Source organism: Cucumis sativus, chromosome 1 (genome assembly GCF_000004075.3).
Source record: "Cucumis sativus cultivar 9930 chromosome 1, Cucumber_9930_V3, whole genome shotgun sequence".
NCBI lineage: Eukaryota > Viridiplantae > Streptophyta > Magnoliopsida > Cucurbitales > Cucurbitaceae > Cucumis > Cucumis sativus.
In genome coordinates this window covers 25,789,630-25,809,842 of record NC_026655.2, presented here as the reverse complement: position 1 = coordinate 25,809,842, position 20,213 = coordinate 25,789,630, and the positions used below count along the sequence as shown (strand labels likewise).

The following is a 20,213-nucleotide window of genomic DNA, read 5'->3' as shown; positions in this document are numbered from 1 at the left end:
GTTAAAAATAGGAAATCTAACCTACAAACAATTATAAATAGGAAATTCTATAGTATACTTTATTCTATTGTAGACTTAAATAATAAATATCAATGGTAGACTTAATAATAAATGTACTATAAAAAACATTATTAACAAAAAAAAAAATTAGAATACAAATCTTTGATAATATTTCATATAGCTTTATATAACTCTTTGAAATAGTTTTTCACTAATGATTCACAATGACTAAATACTAATTATAAACTAAATATTAAGTTCTAACTAACACAGACACATCAAAACTATAACTAATTATAAACTAAATATTAAGTTGTAACTTACACAAACACATATAGTTATTTTCAAATATAACACAATATCATTATTTATTAGTGATAAAAAGTGATATATTATTATCGATTATTACTATTAGATATTAATCCACCTTCCAATTTCTTAATTGTGCATGTGGTATTATTTCTTTTAGTCCTATTCTTCAAATTATTAAATGCCCCTAATCAAATTGCCCATTTTTTTTTCCTTTGTGAAATCCAAGTGTATCCAAAATTGTCCATTTCACAAAAAGGCAAGGGGAGAATCAATTGATAAAAGAGTATAAAAACAATAACATTCTTTCCATTTCACATTATAAACTTTTTGTCCTTCAACAAAATGGAAATGGCTATGTCTTCACAGGCTTCTTCAGGTATAGAAATACCATAAAATTACAATCACTTGAAAAGTCATTTCAAATAAATCATTTTTATCTTCTTTTTCAAATTTTGGGTTTTGCTTGTAATGACTGTAGCTTGAATTTTTATATCACTTTAAACATGTACTCCTATCATTTTCCCTTTTAACAGTTTTTTTTTATTAGATTCCAAGTTTCTCTTTGATATTTTGTTCGCATGAAATAGGTAGTTTTAACTTTCAATTTCTGTAGTTGAATTTTGAAAATTTTGCATAGAGAAACAAGCCATGGTGCCCCAAGAAAAGAAAGTGATTGTGAATGAAAAGAGTGGTGGAAAGCTTGTGGGAATACTACATGAAGCTGGATCTCTTCGAATTGTCATCATATGTCATGGATACATGTCATCGAAGGTTCGACTATTTGTGTATATTTCATGTCAAACGTGATTTTCTATATATATTATTCATTTTGTATTCGAACACAGTTGTTTTAGATATAGCACTCTCAAACACAACCTTAATTAGAGAACAACGTTAATCGTCTATTGTTGTCGCTTTTAGGATGATGAAGTTGTGTTGAACCTTGCTACATCTTTTGATAGAGAAGGAATCAGTTCCTTTCGTTTTGACTTTTCTGGCAATGGGTATGACTTTTTTGTTATAGCTTTTACTTGAGCTTTTGTCTTTGAAAGTTTTAAAGAAAATATATTCGAGTATTATGCCGTCTATAATAGTATGATAATATTACTATTTTGAGCATAAACCATCGTAACTTTTCTATTTGGAACTACTAAGAATGTGTCATGCTACTAAATTTTAGATATTGGCCTCACTTAGATACTATAGATTTCTCCCATTCTCTAGTCAATGTAGTACTTTGTTTTCACCGAACAGTTTGGTGCATAGTTCTCACTTGTGAGATTATTTACCTAATCATCAAAGTAGAACACTTTGTTTATACTCTAATTTTGACTTGTGTTATTACTTATTTAATAATCAGAACTTTGTTTGCACCTAACAGTTGTTCGGTTCTCACTCATGTTAAATCATTAGGGAAAGTGACGGTTCGTTTCAACTAGGTAATTACGAGAGTGAGGCTGATGATCTACATGCTATTGTACAATATTTCAATGGAGCAACTCGTCCAGTTTGCACAATCATTGGCCATAGCAAAGGTCTTCCATTTGCCCTTTATTAAACTAATCAATTCACCCAAAAACCAAAAACTTAAGGTGGTAGTTGAAGGCAAATTTAATTATATATCAACATTTTGTTTTAGTTCCAATTCTTCCAAAACTCATTCTTTGTTTATAAATATTAAGTAGCCGTAAAATACCTTTTTTGTACCTTTTCTGTGAGGGCGACATTGTTGTTTAAAGAAAAATACCTTTTCAGTTTCCTTTTGGGTACAAGGTTTTCATTTAGTACTTAAATTTCAAGATGTTACACATTTTGAGTTTGATTTCAATTTAGTTTCTAGATTTCAAAAGTGTTACAATTATGTCCTTGATATTTGAGTTTTATTTCCTTGTAGTCCTTAGGTCTAAAGATTGCGCTTTTAACCTCGACTTTTCACTAAAACCACATGTTTTTTTGTCTTTAGTTTAATATATATTATTACTTGTAATTTTTAGGAGGTGATGTTGTTCTAGTGTATGCTTCTAAATATAAGGATGTGGATATTGTCATCAATGTTAGTGGACGTTTTGATATGACAAAAGGCATAGAAAAAAGTTTAGGTGAAAACTATGAGGAAGCTATGGAAAAGCAAGGATTTGTTGATATCAAAGATCCAACAGGTAATTCTGTTGTTTTGTTAATAACTCAAATCCTCTCTTACTTTTATTATGTTTCAATTCTACCTTTCTAACACTAAAAAAGTTTTAATCGGACTGCAAAAATCATATTTGTTCTATGTGTGTGTTTAGATTTGTTCACATATGTAGACAAACATTGGATTCCTATAAATCTTTTAACAAAAGCTAACCGTGATTGTTTTAAAATAAACTTCAAACTTTAAAGAATAGAAATAGAACTTTTAAGAGTAGTTTTTATAATTTAAACGATTATATCACTTATAAATTTAGAAGTTGTGCGTGTTTTTTTAGGTACAATGAATTATTATAGGGTGACACGGGAGAGTTTGATGGAGCGTCTAAATACCAACATGCACCAAGTTTGTCTCCACATCAACCAAGAATGCAGGCATTTCCTTTTTAATATATATATTTTTTAGTTCAACTCTTTTCAAAGTTTGTGATAACTCTTTCTAAGTTTCAATTTTATGTCTAAAGTATTTTTTAGATTTAAGATTTCTAATACAATCCTAAAACCTACAATTTACATATTGACTGATACTAGTGACACAAAAACTAAGTTAAAAGCCTAGACTTTTAATTTACCCAAAATGAACTAAATTCTTTGTTGCCTTTTGCTCCTACCCAATGACTTTATTTCAACTAAAAATCAATTTTCTAGATATTTATTATGTTGTGTGAGTAAATCCTAACTTTATGACCATTACTTGACTATAAACTCAACCATGGAGACATAGCAAATACATGTGGTATTATAATCAAAGTTCATCAAAATCCATATTTGTTTTCCCCTTGCAAATCAAACCATCTCAATTCTCTCATACAGAAATGTATTGGTTCTCATATTTTAGGAGAAAAATTACTTCACTGATGAATGAATGAATATTAATGTGTACAGAGTGTTGACTGTACATGGAACTGAAGATGGAATAATCCCTGTTGACGATGCGAAAGAGTTCGATAAGATCATCTCTAATCACAAATTATACATTTTAGAAGGAGCAGATCACAACTATACAGCAGAATTACATCAAGTAGACTTGGCCACAGTAGTTTTGGACTTCATCAAGACATCCCTTCAGCAGGACAAAGAGACAGATAAGGTAAACTACGCTATGCCATTGACTTATAAAAGCTCATCAGTCTCCCAACCTCTGCAGACAAGTGAAGTGATAAATCATATTCAAGACTTTCCACAAGAAGGTTGATTTCTACATGCTTTGGCTCAATGAGGCTGCTGGTTTATGATCTATGAAATAAATAAAATGACCTTTACTTCAGTGTGAACCATATTTCAACAAGCAACTGTTCTTCACCTTTTTAGTATGTGGTTTTTGTTCTTGGGGTCCATTTCTAAGCTCTATAGAGGGGTATCAAAGAACCCCATAATCTTAACAAGATAGATGAGATACTCTTTTCATTGTCAATTGCCGTTGAGATGGAACCCTATGTTAGTATGGTATCAAAGCTCATAAACAAGTAGATATTTGGTCCAATAAAAAAAATTTAAGAAAAAGATCCAATCCGAGAATGGTGAACCCAAAGAGGCACCACCTTGAGAAAACATGTTGAAAATCTCATATTGGAAAAATTAGTGGAATTCACAGTCTTAATAAGATAGATAAATTACTCATTTTATTGCCAATTGATTTTGAGAGGAAACTCTATGTTATTTAATAATATGTTAGGATACCACCTAACAAGGAAACTCTAGAACACACCAAAGAACACGAAAATATAAATATATATTGCAATAACAAGAAGAAATTACAACATTCTCGATTTTCCCACTGTTTACCACTCGGTTGTTCTTCCTCCGCACTGGTATTCTCCTTCTCATTCCCTTTCTCGTTTCACTAAATTTTGCTATTTTTAAATTTTGAATATTCTTACCTTCCCCTTCTCGGGGATTTTTTTTATTGTCTTTGCCGGAGTATCCTCTTTTCTTCCTTCCCTCTTGCTTGGCCGCTCGATTCTCCTAGTCTTTTAGGAAGCATTCTCGGGTAAGATTCATGTCGTCCAACAGTACAAAATTCTTCATACCCTTGCCCAACCCCTCTCCTTCTATTTATAGTAAAAAGACCTAATCAACATACTAAATATTTACTAACATACCCCCAACTAATAACCATATTAATTTTCTACTAATAATTCTACTATTCCTATAACTAAGGGTCATACAAAATACCCATCATAGGCATGAGTGTAAAAATAAACCGAATTCCGTCTTCCATTTTTTGTTCAAGGCTATTACTATATATGTACTTATAACAAATGGAAGTTTCTTCTATGGTTTGTTTTTACCTTTCTTATAATGATAGCCCAAGGGTTGAGTGAATCAGACTAGTTATTTCAATTTGCACATAAGATGATTCTAATCAAATCGACAAATAGAACTTAATATTGATTTAAATTTATTTTCCCACATCATCAAGAGCCGAATGGCTATTTCTATCTATATGGCAGGAGCTAGACATGAGGCAAGGGGAAAAAAAGATGCTATTGATATAGCAGCAGCCGCACATGTTTATCTCCTGTGATATTAAAGATGATCTTAACAACATCTGGATCTACTAATAATGTTAGGATGTATTTGTACCTTTGTCTTGAAATGTTGTTGGTTTGCTCCCAAATGAAAGGAAATTTGCACTTCACTGCTGCAAACCATAAGTCACCTTTCTCTTAATGGCTAGTTGCTGGATTTCAAATCAATCTACAATTGGCATTGCTGCCAAAGAGATCCAAAGTCATCTTGAAATCTGGACACATGACAACACTTCATAATTTCTACCAGATAAGAAGCGTCAACCTTTCAAGGGCCATTTCCCACTTTTCCTTTCTTCCTGAATTCAGAAGTAACGCGAATTAAAGAGAGCAAGAGAGCATGGTGCGCTTTCAGTCTAGGTAGCTCACAACATTACTAAAGTTAAAGAAGTCGCTGTCATACCAGTTCAGCCTTGAGCAGCTCAATCTTTTCCTCCAAATCCAAAATATGGTGCTTTAGTGCCTAGCAAAGAAAAGGTAGTACATATAAGGCAACAGTGTAGATAGTCCTCGAGAACATGCAAGTTCAGTATTAAATCATAAAGGTTACCTCACGTCTTTGTAGCTCAATTGATCGAGCCAACGCCTGTCTTCTTGTCAACATGTTTTTAGGCCTCATTGCATCAGGACGGGTATAATTCTTCCCACGATAAACAATAACTTCGTAACCTTTAGTAGTTTTATCCAAAGAAATCACCACTCCGTTGCTCTCTGCTTCCAGAGAGATTGCAACGTGTTTGACTTGTTGGAGAGTTTTTCCTCTTACAATTATCTTTACTAACTCTCTGAACTTCCAATGCAAGTGCATGTTCTCAACGGTGCCATCATAAACACCTCTCCTACCTAAAAGAATGATTAATCAGTCACGTTGGAAATTCTTTCCAAAAGGAAAAGATGATATTATGAATAAGGATAGATTTTCTTTTTTTCTTTTACCTAAGAGTAGATATGGTTTCATACTGAGACCGATCTTACGGAATAGAAGTCTTTCCTCATCTGTTATGGTTTCCAAATCAGTGGGAAGATCTGATGGTTCTTTCTTCTCCTGCAATTTTGCTATTATCTTCTCTGCGTTTTTGACCTTGCATTTTGCCTGTAAGCACCATTGATTCACAGTTAAAGATACATTGCAAGACAGAAATTATAGTATATCACAATCCTTTAACTTTTAAATTTCATTTAGTGAATTATGTTACTTACAAGAGCTAGTTTCTTCTTAAGGTATTCAATTAAAGAATCAAGTTTTGCTAAAGCTGAATCTTCTCTCATATTTTCAATATCATGACCACTTGGTTGGCTTCCCCAGCGAGAAGTTGCTGCAATGGTTTCTGTAAGTGTTCCAGCAACCAGCGGAGCATTTGAAGCTTTCACTTTCGACTCAATTGCAGCAGAAGCCACCTGTCGTACCTGCTCTTCAACATCTTGCTGACGATCTGCTAGCTTTCGCCTTTCTTTCAATGCTTCTGTGATAGTTGGTGGTAGGTAATCATTGCCCCTATAGAAAACAATGTATTCCTTGTTTCTAGAGAGTAGTGTTCCTCCTGTCAATATCTGCATATATGAATAGTAAACTTTAATGAAAAAGAATAATAAATAAATAACAGTCCACATGATGATTATAGACTGAGGCAAAATACAGCTATTGAAACTTTTTAATTCCTAAGTTCATAGACATGTTTAGAAGCAAGTTTTAAAATTAATCAGATGAGTGTTAGTATAACTAGAAAGTCATGAACAAAATAAAAGCTCTTAGAGCAAGAGGCGAAAATGATATCAAGCTTCCCCAAAGTTTGCACAAAAAAACGTTTTGACTTCTCCAGAACATAAAATGAGAGGGCAAATGTAAATGATGCATCTTTGACAACTATATATCCATTTACTAAGATGACTGCAGTTCATCAAAGAAAACCTTACTGATTATAAAATGGCCAGCGCACCTAAAGTTTACAAGATTTAACAATAACTCATGTGCATAAACATTCCAAAATTTTCAAAAAGAAGAAGAGAAAGAAAGAAAGGGGGAAAAAAAGGCTACAAACATTTGCACGTACACTTGTTTTCTCTCAACATGATATTCTTATTTAGTCTTCACAAGGTTTAAAATTCAACAAGCATCAATTATATGCCTCACCCTGAGTTCTTCTGCCATCCTCTCATTTCTTGTATTTTCTACACCTCGTTTTATAGCAATCTTTGCAATTGCACATTTTTCCCAAAGCTTCACCATAGCATTGGCCAAACCTTGTAATTGCCGATTCCTTCCTGTGATAATCAAATAAAAGATTTTAACAAGAACATTATTACCTGTAAAACGTGTGCACTCGCATACAATAATATGAATGTACCTAAAGCAAAATGTGGAGGCATTTTTCTTGCAAGCCTGCGAAATATCGTCACCTCCTTGTTCCTGAGACAATGCCTTACCCCATAAGGCAGAATTCTAGTCGGAGGTTTGTATCCCGGAACTATACCAGGAAGTAGGTCTGCATCAACAGGCACTGGCTCGCACCCTGACCAATCTTTAAAACGCGGACCTATCTCATCTAACAAATGGTTCAGATCACTCAACTCCATTAGTTCCTTTTTAGATAACGTCTTGGTATGCTTCGAAGCACCTGAAACAATTGTACTCATAGTTCCAACTGTTGTATGTAACTTCTCATTGCGTGTAATATCATCAGATTCTACATTATTTGGAACATCCAATGTATTACTTTTAGCTTGATTTTGCTTTGCATAAGATTGAACACAAGGGAGGTGGTATGTCATTCCCCTATACAATACTATCAAACTACCTGACCTCCATATGACCAATCCGCCAGTTCTATTCTGATACAAAAGAAAGACATTCCAATGTGAGGCACCCACGTAATTAAGTAATTTGGTAACCACCTAGTTTTTAGTTTTTAAAAGTTACGCCCATAACCACCTCTTTCGCCTCTAAATTTATTCTTTTGTTATCAACCAATATAGCTAAGTTTTAAAAAAAAGTTTTGAAATTTGGGTAAGAATTCAACTCTTTTACTCTAGAAAAAAACCATTGTAAGGAATTAAGAGAAAATCTGCATAATTTTCCAAAAACCAAATAGTTACCAACATTCTGAACTAACAGCAAGAATCCATAAGCTATAGCATTAAAACGAAATTTATTTGACTTTTAGAAAACAGGATACAAAATCTGACCTCTAATTTCTCGTGTGCTCTCTTCATGTTGACAGTAAGAGGCCCTTCAAATTTCAACTTGACAACTTCATCTACTTTCCACTTCTCATGTATAGAATCCAACAGTTCTTGAGTTATACCTTTAACCCCCACTTCGATTCTCTCCACCATTCTCAAAGAAATGTTCCTGAGCCTCCGCAGTTCATGCTCAGGAAGCATTTGCTCAGCCAATAATGTTTTACTTCTTCTCTGACCTGCGTCAACTTCAGAATCCCTTCGCGGCTCTCTCTTCCATGGCAAATCAACTCGACCATTGTCATCATTATCCGAACTGACCGAATGTACAATTTTTTTACTTAATGTTGAACGTTTTTCAGTAACTGGTAGAACTACAGTATCAATTTCTGCCTCGTCTTCCGAAGAATCATCTGAAATTTCATCAATACTGATGGTACTTGCGTTTCGATTACTAGTATCATCAGTAGAGATCTTGGATATCTCATTGATCACTTCACCGTTTGGCGTTTTAGGTTTGAAATCAAACTGGGTGTTCCTCGATTGGCTCCCGTGAGCCCAAGGGGCTGAGATTGAGCGAGTTATAGGAACCGCTTGAGTTACATCAGTTGTTGACTCGGGAATTGAAACAGAAGTTTGATTGGCAACCTGTTCTTCCTCTTCCTCTTCCTCTTCCTCCCCCTCTCCCTCATCCTGTTTATGGTGTCTATCTTGTTCTTGCTGCTGCCAGGGGAAGGTATGTGTTGAGGAAATGGGTTTTGTGGACCACTTGTGGCGAATTTGTTCGAGGAAGCTAGGCCTGGGTTTCCGCTTCTTCTTTACTTCAAAATCAACTCGGATACGACGAGGGGGTTGGGTTTCAACTTGAATTGTGTTGTTAGAACAGTGAATTTTGAATCGTTGAGGTGTGAAAATGATTGAAGATGGGATTTGAGAATGGCGAAGAATAAAGTGGAAAGATAACGATGAAGAATGAAGAAAAGAAGAAGAAGAAGAAGAAGAAAAAGAAGGATTGGATGAAAATGGCGAGAGCGCCATGGGGAGACAGAAGCTAAAACTGGAGCTGATTTTGTTACACTCTGCCAAAATTATCGATTGAAAAATATATTTCCTTTCCTTTTTCTTCTTAGTTATAAAAATGTCGATTTTCTTTACACAAATTAAAATTGTTCACTTCATTTCATTTTATTAATATAGTTTTGTATAGTCATAATTCATTTTACGAAGTTAATGCCAACTTTTAACCAGAGCCTACTTAGCTTAGTTGTAATATATATGTATTAATATTACGAGATTAATGGTTCAAATCTCTTTACTTCCCTTTACCTTAAAAGATAAACTTAGATATTAACATAGCAGAGTGTAAAGTCAAAATTAAAATATAGAGATTAGATTGAAAAAGAAAACTAAAATTTCATTTATTATAACAATTTGACTAAATTAATATTAAGAATTAAAATTATAACATTTGTTGAGAAAATAAAATAAAATATAAGTAGGGATGGTTATTGAAATATGATAAATGCATGAGGAGGAATGTGGGATTAGTACATAAAATAATAAGAACATGCAAACAAAAAAGGTTGACAAGGCACACAATTGGAATCTACGTTATTTCATTATTTTAAACTTCTTTTTTTCACTAAACTAGTTGGTCATTATGTCACATTAGCATCAAAGTAATGGTGCAAATTAAAAGTTTCAACTTTGTGTTTAAGTTAAATTTAAATTTTATATCAAATAAATCAACCTGACATATAAACTAAAATAATAACACTTAATCTACTACTTATTTTTTAAAAAAATATAGGACGATAGGTTAAATTATAAGTTAAATCTTAATTCCGACGATAAAAAGTATGATATATTTTAATTGCTTTAATTTTCGATTGATTGACGTTTGAAACTTTAAAATATATATATTAGTCGTTCCTTATGAAATAATAAAAAACAAACTATACAAAATTTAGATCGCAAAAATGGTTCTTTATAAATTCAAGGATATGTAGTCGACTTATAAGACATGTATTATTTGGACAATGTATGAGGAAAAAGAAAACAATAGAGATTTTTTTTATGTTGAAATATAATCAAAACTACTTAAAGTGTTGCAACGCGTGAAGAATCAATGATAAAATGAAAACTAAAGTGTGAAAATAATGGAAAGAGAGTTAGTTTGAAATTTATGAGAATAAAATGAGTCTGATATTACAAATCGAGCCTAAAACATTCCATTCAAACATACGTTTTATATCACATATCAATTTTAATTATGAATTTAAAATATGCCAAAGAAAAATGTTAATTTGTGAGAGTTAATAAAAACAAACACCAAAATTTTTGAATTTTTATAATTAAAATAGATAACTATTTGGATTGATTATATAAAAAAAAAAATTAAACACTTTTAATAAAAAACTATTTAAAGTTTTTTAAAATTAATTATTTGGCTAAAGTATTTTTATATAAAAGTGTGTTTGGTTGCTATATCCTAAAAGTGTTTTTATTTATGCCAAGTTACCGTAAAGAATTACTATAGAATGCTGTGAACTAATAATTTCAAAACACTTTCATTGAGTGAGCTTTTCTATTTGATTGATCTATCTAGTTATCAAAATTAGTCGTTAGAAGTCATCAAGGCAATCTGTTGACAAATTTGGTCGCTAAAGTTGGTCGACAGAGATGACCATCATTGTTGGGGTTTGTCTACGAGGTTTATAGGCAAAGATGATTGTAATTGGTAATGGTCCATGAATTTGATTATCCGTGATGGGATAATGGTGCTTGGCTATATTAGAAATTAGAGGTGTCATTATAGCTAGCTTTGGTGCATGTGGTTATTGAAGTTGATCACCGGTGTGGCCGTTAGAGTTAGTCGTCAAAGATATAATCACTAAAATTGGTGGTGCTTGTGGATGAAACCACCAAAGTTTATCCTTGGGGGTTGTTATACTCAAAAATCATTTTTTAAAAGTTTATATTAATATTTATTTCAAATCGACTTTCTTAATAGCGACATCTATGTTTTATTATCTTCTTTCTCGACATAACCTCATATTTGATAATAATATGAACAATGATTAGGTGCTTTTGTGCTCCTCATCTCTCCATGACACAAATAAAGTTAACAGTCACTCTAAAATTAAAAGTAACTTTTAATTTTATTTTGAAAGCAACTTTCAATTACCTTTTTAGTCCCAAGTTTTGATAAATACATATGTTTAGTCACTCAATTATCTCAAGTCTCCAAAACGTAGCTTTTTTAGTCCATGAATTTTTTTAAATAGTTTTAGGAAGAATATGAATTTTAGAAATATTATTCTAGTTTTAGATGTCAAATTATTATTTAAAATAAAATTACAAAATTATTTTAGAGACATTTTAAACCTATTTAGACTAAAAATATATCTTTTCAAAACTCATCAAATGAGTATGTTTTGATAAATGAAAGACTCAAGATTTATTTTTTTAGAACTTAGGGACCAAATGCATATCCATCAAAACTGAGACTAAGATTTATACATTTTATTTTTATTTTTGTAAAATAGTTATGGATGCATCGAGATGGATGGATGGATGGCACCTAGATGGATTAAACTGAGCTTGGGTGGCACCTAGATGGATGCATCGAGAATGCACCTAAATTTTTTTTCTTTTCAATGATATTGGGTAGAATGGATTTAATTTTTACAACTTTGAGAGTTTAAATTTTACCTTTATAAAAGTTTTGAATATTTTTATTTGTAGGCTTAAAAGAACACCTTTTTCATTTTTAAAAAAGGGGAAGCATATAATTACTATCACCATAATACTTTCACTTAATTAAAAGTGGACGGCTTTTTGCTTTTACATTTTACATATTTTCCTTTTCCATAAACAAAACAATTACTCAATCTTTTAACAAGAAAAAATAATGATAATAAAATATCAAATAACTTTTAATGAGTAATTTGGTTTAATAGATTTTATAGATGATTGAAAATAAAAGATAATATGGAAATCAAGTACGACCGTATTTGGTTGTCCATGAAAAATGCTATCATAATTTTATGAATAAAAATTTTGTTTGAATTTAATATAGAAAAAATGCATAAGATGACAAAAACATTTAAAAAACGGTTCATAACACTTTTTTTTTTATATTGTGAATATGATAATTGACAAATATTACATATAATTAGTGATATTGATTATTAAAAGGTTATCGGCTTCTAAATATGTTATTTTTGCAATTTAGAAAATGTAGTGGCATGTACACTATTATGAAATTAATTTTTTAATAATTAAATATTAATTTTAATAATATAAAAATTAGTTCACTTATAAAATTAAAATGTTAAGTGTTGTTTAAAATATGCAAATAACTTTAAAACAAGTTATTTTATTTTAATTTAAATTGTTGGTAAAAAAGAATTTAAATACAAAAATTATTTAAATTCTTTTTTATAAGATTTAAATTTAAAAGATTGATACATTTTTTACCAACAATTTATAAATAAAAAGAAAAAAAAGATAAAACACGTAACAATCTCAACTCCTTATACTAAGTTATAATTCATCCCTTCGGGGACATTCGATAAAATACTAGTTATAATTCATAATTTGGAAATATATAAATAAATACTAGAAAGTTCAGTCATAGTTCGCCCTCTATCTAACTGATTTTAAAAAAACATGAAAGTAATTCATAAGTTCGATAACTTTTAAATCAATACTAAAAACATGGAAGGCAGAAGCAACATAAGATATTCCATATGGCAAGTCACCGTCACTTTTTGTCATTTATCAACTTTCCTTTACATCTCTACCTTTGTCTAAAAAATTAAACATAAAAAATCAGTAAGGGACTCACTACTAGTCCCGCTAAGTGTTTGTTAATTTTTATTAGAGTTTCGTAAGGAAGTACCCAAAACTAGCATGCTCTCGAACAAACGCTATCTAGTGATCTTATAGAAACACATATGGTCTTCGATGAACCTGAAGGAATACTTAAGAGAAACTGGTCTTCAACGAACTTGAAGGAACACCTAAGAGAATCGGTTGTAAGTGACCCTATCGGACCATTTATAAACATACCATGACAGATGGGTGGTCCTGTCGAATCACACAATCATAAAAAAGGTGGTGATCACGAGGAACACCTACATAGGTACGACCCTAATGAACAAAGTTCACAGAACGCCATAGTTCATAGCATGTAGCATATTACAACATAACATGAATATTAATCATAACGTATTTATCATCATAACATACTAGTCATCTATAACAGTCATCCATAACAGTCACATTATGCATAAAAGGAACCAATTTAATAACTTAATAAAATATGTCTAATCTTTTCAAATTCTTACCAACAACAACAACACGGGTTGAAACCAATTCAACCTTTGGATATTGCATCGATGACCACTTCAAAACTAGTAAATCAAACGTTCAAGAAAAACAATTCATCTTTAAGAAAAAATGCTCAAACATTAACCAAAATTAATTTAGTTAGATAAAAAAAATTGATATTTAATGGACATACCAAAACTCAATCAAATACTCACCCCAAACCACCAAATAGCTAAAAAAAATAGCATAAATTTAGGTAGCTCGGCTAAGAGAAACAATCGACTCACACAGCTTAGATGAGGCTTGGACTTTCGAAAATGACTCGTGAAGGGGATGGATTGGCTCAAGTGACTACGTATATTTTATATATATAAAAAAATTAAACTTAATAATTTTGTATTTGAGTGGTTTTGTTCTACCAACAATTGATTTTTCTATTTTTAATCTTTTAAAATATTTTAAAACTTTTATTTTGATTTATTTTCTAATTCCAATCTTTCATTTCTCCCATTCTCATTCATATATAACATCCATCCTCTCCCATTCTCCTCCTACTCCTTTCTTTAAACTCTCTGTTCCACCGTCCCGACTTCGGCATGTTGACTTCCCTCACCACATGGATCACTCCCGCTTCCCTCTTCATCTTCATCAACCTTGTCATCGCCACCATCGCCATCACTTCCCGCTTCACTGCCCATAAATCCCCCCACCATCTCCACACCGCCTCCCCCCTCTCACGCCCTCCCTCTTTCCTAGAAAGAGTCAAGTCTTTCAACTTCACCCTCCACGACTCCAACTACTATCCCAACCCGCACCCGGCTCCGCCTCCGCCTCGAACTCCCTCCATGTTGGATCGTCTCAAATCCATCACCCTCATCCGATCCGATTCAATCCGCCAACCGGAAGCTCCCCAGTCAGCGGCAGAGACTATAGTGCAGAGTCCGGAGGAAACCCACCAGAACCATTCCGTCACCCGGAGTAAATCTGAAACCGTAACTCTCCCTCGGGCAACGAGCTTACGGCGGCGATTACAGAAATCGTTGAGCGAGAAGCTGCCGTGGGTGTCGTCCACGGCGGGGCAGAGTGAAACGGAGGAAGTAGTGAATGAAATCGAACGGCGGCGTCCGGCGACGGTGAAAGCGGAGGAGGCAGAAACGAAGGAAGGAGGGGAGGAGGAGGTGGATTCGAGAGCTGATGATTTCATAAACAAGTTCAAACAGCAGCTGCAGTTGCAGAGGTTGGAATCTCTGTTGCGTTACAGAAACATGGTTACAGGGAAAAAATGATAAGGTCTTTCTTACTTCGTCTTCCACTGTTCTGAATTTGATAGAATCAATTTGTGTTTTTTAACTTTGGATTTGTGTGGTGGTTTGGTTTTGTAGCTTTGTTTTTTTCTTTTGTCCTTGGGAACATATCTGCCGCACCGCCATTAATGGCGGAAAGAAATTTGGTGAGGAGTTTCCTTTCTTTGTTCTTCAATGATGAGTCTTTAGACCATCTTCTTTTGTTTTTCTTAAAAAAAGTCATCTTCCTATTCAAAATCTTTGAATTGTGAAGGAATTAGCTACGTAGAACTTGTCCTAATTCAACTAATCTCTTGATGGCTTTATGTGTTTTTAGTTCTAATTAGAAAATTTAAACTATTAATAAAGTTAAATTTATATTAAAATATTTTTAATTTGTTTTTTTTATAAAGTTCATCAAAATTAAAATTTACCTAAATTAATAGCAATAATATTCCGACTGAAAAACTATGCATGATTATATTTTCAAGATGTACCTTGAAAATTAGGAAAATTATTATAAATAACAATTTGTTTTTTAAAAAATAAATCAAAACTAAATTTAATATTTGTTGAAATTAAAATGGTATGAATATTTTGTTGATTTTTTCTATTTTTAATTCACTTATTTGGGAATAAATTTTGGTAGTATAGAGTATGTCCATACAATCTTTTAAGGCAAGTTGTGGTGGAAAGTTGTTATTGAAATAATTAAATTGGTTTTAGATCCCTTTTTTGAACCATAAAGTTGAGCATCCAATTAGTGTAAAAGTATAATTCACTTTTGTTCAAGCATTACTATATTTGTACCAACCAATTTAGCATAAGTTACTTTTTAGTATAAATCAAATTAAATAAAGTAAATCAAACATTATACTAAACATGTTCTCAATCGATATTTAACTAGGACAACCATCTTAACGTTGCAAGATATTTTAGGTCAAATAAAAAGTTGCATTCATAAATACTATAATCAAAATAAATCATGTTATGTTATTGTAAATAGATTTCAAATGATAATATATCATTGTTCTAATCATATTGTACCCTACTTATAGACAAAGCATTACAATGGTAGATGTATATCATTTATATAACTCGTTTTCTATGAAGTCTACACTACAACAAAACTAATATTACATGCATGCATGTAATATTAGTCGATTTTGATTATACACAGTGTTAATCAAATTTTGTCAGTTGGGTAGAACGTGAAATTTGATTTAAATTTAATACAAGTTTTTCTTTTGCATGTTTGGGAAATGACTAGGACTTGACATAGTCACCATGTTATGTTGACATCCCACTTCATGTCCCAAGAATTGGCTCTAAAGTAATTTTTATGTCAAGTCTTTTCTTTTACTTTTCATTTTTCCAATAAATTTATGAATAAATGTCAGAGAAAATATCTTGCATTTTCCAAAATTGGACTTCTAGTTGCTACCATTTTTTAAAATTAAAAAAAAAAAAAACTATATCATGGAATTAAATTTTGTTAACCTCTCTAGAGGCTAAGCTAAGCCTAACACCTAATTGAAAATGAAAAATGAAGTGAACAATTGATGGTGTTCTAAAGATTTTTATGTCCACACCCCAATTTTTCTCTTTCTATAATAAAATGTGCTTTTAAAAGATCTTTTATATTGCGTATGATTCCAAAATCAGATATATATCAATTGTAATAGTTAAATAATGATGAATTATATTAGTTAGTCATAAACTTTTCATTTACACATGGAATCCTATGAGAAGGGTCAGTATTATCGTTCTTGTTCCTTTCCAACGTACCAAATAAATGATTATTTGTTTCATGATCTCGAGCATAAAGATTCTACCAACTTGTAAAAGTGATCTTAATCATTGTTGAGAATTTGACAATACATATCACATCCATATTTTTATAGTAAAAATATCATAAAAACATACCAATATAATCAATAAAAGTATAAATGGGAGTGTGAGTATAATATAAATAAAAGGCATTTTAAGTATAAAATGTATTTATACATATGTACAGTGTGTCCAAGCTATTATATATAAATAAACTAAAAATAAATAAAATGATAGTAAAAAAAGAAATTAAAGAAAATAAGTTTAACTTTTTTTTTTAAAGAATTAAAATTAAATAGGTCAATTTTGAGTAGAGATGTTAGAAACTGAGAAGAAAAAATAATTATAAATAGAAGATCTAAACTTTATATATTTTAATTACCATCGAATTATTGGAAATAAAAAAGTTGTTGAAATTATTTGAAATTTTGCTTATTGATTCATATTTATCTATTTGTTAAATTGATTATTGATTAATTTTTTGTAAGGTTGGATTATATATTGAAAATTAATGGATCCAATGACAATAGAAAATGAGAAATTGATTTAATTGGAATATTATTGTGCCACAACATATTCATATACCCTGTGACGTTGTTGGTTCTTGTCTTTATATATTTGTCCATACTTACAAACTCACATCTATCCCTTTTGTTTATATATCTACTTATATTTCCCTATCTTTAATAATAAATTTTGATTTTTGGAAGTACAAATACTGAAATTAAACATTTAAACGTACAATACACTTTTCATTCTCTTTATACAATTTGAAATAATTACTTGATGTTTATTAGTTAGTTAAAATATCATTTTGATATCTAAAAAGTTTATTCAATTTTTAATTTTGATGGAAGTAAGTGAATATAAAAAAAGAATTTATTATTGACTCAATTTGAAAATAAAAGATTGAAATCAATTATTACTTTAGAAAAGAAGGGGAAAAAAAGGAGATTGTAGTCAATGAAGTCTTTCTTTAAAACGAGTATGATTTTGTATAAATAAAATAAAATAAAGATTGTAATAAATTATTACATAAATGAGATGACGTCATTGACTCCACTTTTGAGAGGTTTGGGTTTAAAGCAATTTTCTTGTCTCTTCTCATTTCATTTCTTTATCCATTTAATTAAGTATAAAGAAAAATGTGATTATAATGTAATGTATCAACAAACTGTTTCCTTTTTATTTTCTTATTCTTAGTTTTTCTTTTTCATTTGCAACAATCCAAGATGATGGAGGACTTAGATCACCTACTCAAACCTTTTATTTGAAGATTTTTTTTAACGTTGTTTTTCTATTTTTTCACAATTTCATATAATAAAATTAACCAAAATATTTATACAATTTAATACCATTTTAAATTCTAATTTAGATTTTTTTCTATGGCAGTCATTTTTTTTTTCTCAATAAATGTCTTCTCTTGAAAAATGAAAAAATAAAACAGAATTTTCAAACCGACTTTCAGATATTTTATTTTATGAGTTTGCCGACTTCAAGATTTTAAAATTATATAAATATATTAATACAATACGTTTAAAATAACCGTATTTATAATATGTTACTCATTTTCCATTTTTTAAATTTCAAATAAATATATATGTCAAATTCAATATATAGTTTAGTTATTTTAATATATGTAGTTTATTTTAAGTGTTTGTTCGAATCGTTCGTATAACTGAAAATTTGGAGGAAGTAAATATTTATTATTATTTTATTTTAAATATGTATTCTCGCGTTGCTTAAGTAGCAAGGTGAAAGTCTCTATTTATAAACTCATAGATCCATTCTTGGGTTTGAGTTCTAAGGACACCAAGTTTGGAAGGGATGAGAAGATAGACAAAAGTAGTTGTGCTGATATCTCAACACATGTGTCGCTGTCGGTCGAGGGAGGAGAGGAAAAAAATGATAATATATTTTTGCTAAACTGTTTTCTTACATTATAAACATTTTTGGTAAATTAAACTTTTTAAAACCAAAACCGTTTCAAAATAAATTATAATTAACAATCGTTTGTTCTTTTGTCATTAATAATATGATCGTTGGAGTTTCTCCTCGCTTAATATATATATGGTTTCAATCTTCTCTTAGATACACATAAAACATATACAACGATTTCATTCTCTCCCAAAAATTCTCTTTTAGTATTATGAGCATTTGAGCGTTTATTTGAGTGTTGACATTTTGATTAGTTTCAGCGCAAAACAAATTGAAGAACAAAATTTTTTTATGACTAGGTAACACAAAAGAGCATAGCTGCAAAATGTCTTAAAAGAGTGAGATCAGCGATTCAACCCTCATTTTAACTTGTTTTTGTTTTGCAGTGCACGTTTCAACAAGGTGACAAGCGAGGTTATCATTGGCCGTTTTGACTAGCAAGTGAGTTGATTAGAAGGCAAGGTGATCATTTGGCGACTTAATCGTAGCGCGAGCTGACTAACGAAGATGTTCTGACTAGGCGAGATACCAACAAATTATGCAATGTACAAGGTAAGGAAGTAGGGGTGTTCTCGATTCAGTTTTGTTTCAAGCTGAAACCGTACCAAACCGCAAAAGGAAAAAAAAATCTCAAATGAAATCAAACCAAACTGCACGTTTGTATCCAAGAAAATCAAAACCAAACTACACATGTTGTTTGATTTTAGTTCGGTTTAAATCCCAAAGAATCTCAAGCCATCAAAGCATCGAATTCGATAAAAATTTTCCTTTCTGTTATAAATCCTGAACAATCTTGAACCATCAAAGCACCAAGTTTGATAAAATTTACCTATTTGCTTCAAACAATCGCAGGAATTTCGGGCCACCAAAACATCAAGTTCTACAAACTTTACCTGTTCGTTTTAAGTCTCGAAGAATCTTAGGCCATCAAAACACTGAGTTCTATAAAAAAATTCCTTTCTATTTTAAATCTTTGTGGATCTCGGGTCAACATATTAAACTGAGTTTTAGAAACAAACCTTTATGAACATTTTTTTTTTATAAAATGAATCAATTCAGTTCGACTTTAGAATTTGTTTAAAACATTCAACCGAATTGAACCACATAAGAAGCAGTTTCAACATAACACAAATCGCATGCAATCGGTTTTGGTTCAATTTAGATTCAGTTGCGGTTCGATTTGTCGATCGGTTTGGTTTTCAAATATTTTATGAACACCCCTAGAAGGAAGCACACATTCTATCTAGCTAAGCTTTAAGACTTATCAACACATCACTCTTTCTAGGCGATTTTCAACAACAATATTGTTGAGTACACCTTTGCACGCATATCTATGCATATAAAAGGATCTATAAGTTTGAAGCTAACCATTATAATGGGTCAACCATTTTAGAAAGAGATTAAATTGTTTTGTATGCGCGCGAGTTAAAAAAAAGCTCGAACCAACAAACTAATTAGTAGATTATCAAATTTTCTCAAATGCTTTGTATTGATACTACTTCAACAAACAATGATTTGAAGTTTAAGAGTGCATTGGACACAAAATTGCACGACGTGTGATTTTATCATGCAAGTGAGCCTAAAGTAGACGATATTGAGACGATTACGTTTAATG

At 31.1% G+C, this 20,213-nt stretch overlaps 3 protein-coding genes across 8 annotated transcripts; 2 read left to right on the top strand and 1 right to left on the bottom strand.

Moving 5' to 3' along the window:
* The first annotated feature begins 616 nt into the window (after positions 1 to 616).
* Positions 617 to 3,916, top strand: LOC101222957. The gene is made up of 7 exons (XM_011661683.2): positions 617 to 688; positions 950 to 1,083; positions 1,234 to 1,316; positions 1,726 to 1,847; positions 2,307 to 2,471; positions 2,781 to 2,877; positions 3,388 to 3,916. The coding sequence occupies exons 1-7, from the start codon at positions 655 to 657 to the stop codon at positions 3,695 to 3,697; spliced, it is 945 nt and encodes a 314-aa protein (XP_011659985.1). The 5' UTR covers positions 617 to 654; the 3' UTR covers positions 3,698 to 3,916.
* LOC101207253 (CRM-domain containing factor CFM3, chloroplastic/mitochondrial) lies at positions 3,254 to 9,302 on the bottom strand. 6 transcript variants are annotated; one of them, XR_004217463.1, is made up of 9 exons: positions 8,217 to 9,302; positions 7,379 to 7,862; positions 7,165 to 7,295; positions 6,234 to 6,584; positions 5,970 to 6,126; positions 5,584 to 5,876; positions 5,437 to 5,496; positions 5,089 to 5,332; positions 3,254 to 3,738 (listed from the first exon to the last, which is right to left on the bottom strand). XR_004217463.1 is itself a non-coding variant. In XM_031887336.1 (8 exons), exons 1-8 carry the CDS (start codon positions 9,246 to 9,248, stop codon positions 5,294 to 5,296), a joined length of 2,547 nt encoding a protein of 848 aa, XP_031743196.1. In that variant the 5' UTR covers positions 9,249 to 9,302; the 3' UTR covers positions 4,859 to 5,293. The 6 variants fall into 6 exon arrangements, 1 of the variants encoding a protein (XP_031743196.1); XR_004217460.1 differs by having other exon boundaries at positions 3,254 to 3,643; XR_004217462.1 differs by lacking the exon at positions 3,254 to 3,738 and adding an exon at positions 4,208 to 4,572.
* Positions 9,303 to 14,061: 4,759 nt separating this feature from the next.
* On the top strand, positions 14,062 to 15,131 carry LOC105436331 (pathogen-associated molecular patterns-induced protein A70). The gene has a single exon (XM_011661682.2). It carries the CDS (start codon positions 14,144 to 14,146, stop codon positions 14,831 to 14,833), a length of 690 nt encoding a protein of 229 aa, XP_011659984.1. The 5' UTR covers positions 14,062 to 14,143; the 3' UTR covers positions 14,834 to 15,131.
* The last annotated feature ends 5,082 nt before the right edge of the window (positions 15,132 to 20,213 follow it).

Coding starts and splice junctions, on each gene's coding strand:
- LOC105436331 (XM_011661682.2), top strand. CDS start 14,144: ATGTTGACTTCCCTCACCACATGGATCACTCCCGCTTCCCTCTTCATC.
- LOC101222957 (XM_011661683.2), top strand. CDS start 655: ATGGAAATGGCTATGTCTTCACAGGCTTCTTCAG. Junction 689..949: donor GTCTTCACAGGCTTCTTCAG/GTATAGAAATAC, acceptor AATTTTGCATAG/AGAAACAAGCCATGGTGCCC. Junction 1,084..1,233: donor ATGGATACATGTCATCGAAG/GTTCGACTATTT, acceptor TGTCGCTTTTAG/GATGATGAAGTTGTGTTGAA.
- LOC101207253 (XM_031887336.1), bottom strand. CDS start 9,248: ATGGCGCTCTCGCCATTTTCATCCAATCCTTCTTTTTCTTCTTCTTCT. Junction 6,585..7,164: donor GGATGGCAGAAGAACTCAGG/GTGAGGCATATA, acceptor TCATATATGCAG/ATATTGACAGGAGGAACACT. Junction 5,497..5,583: donor TTGAGCTACAAAGACGTGAG/GTAACCTTTATG, acceptor TTTCTTTGCTAG/GCACTAAAGCACCATATTTT.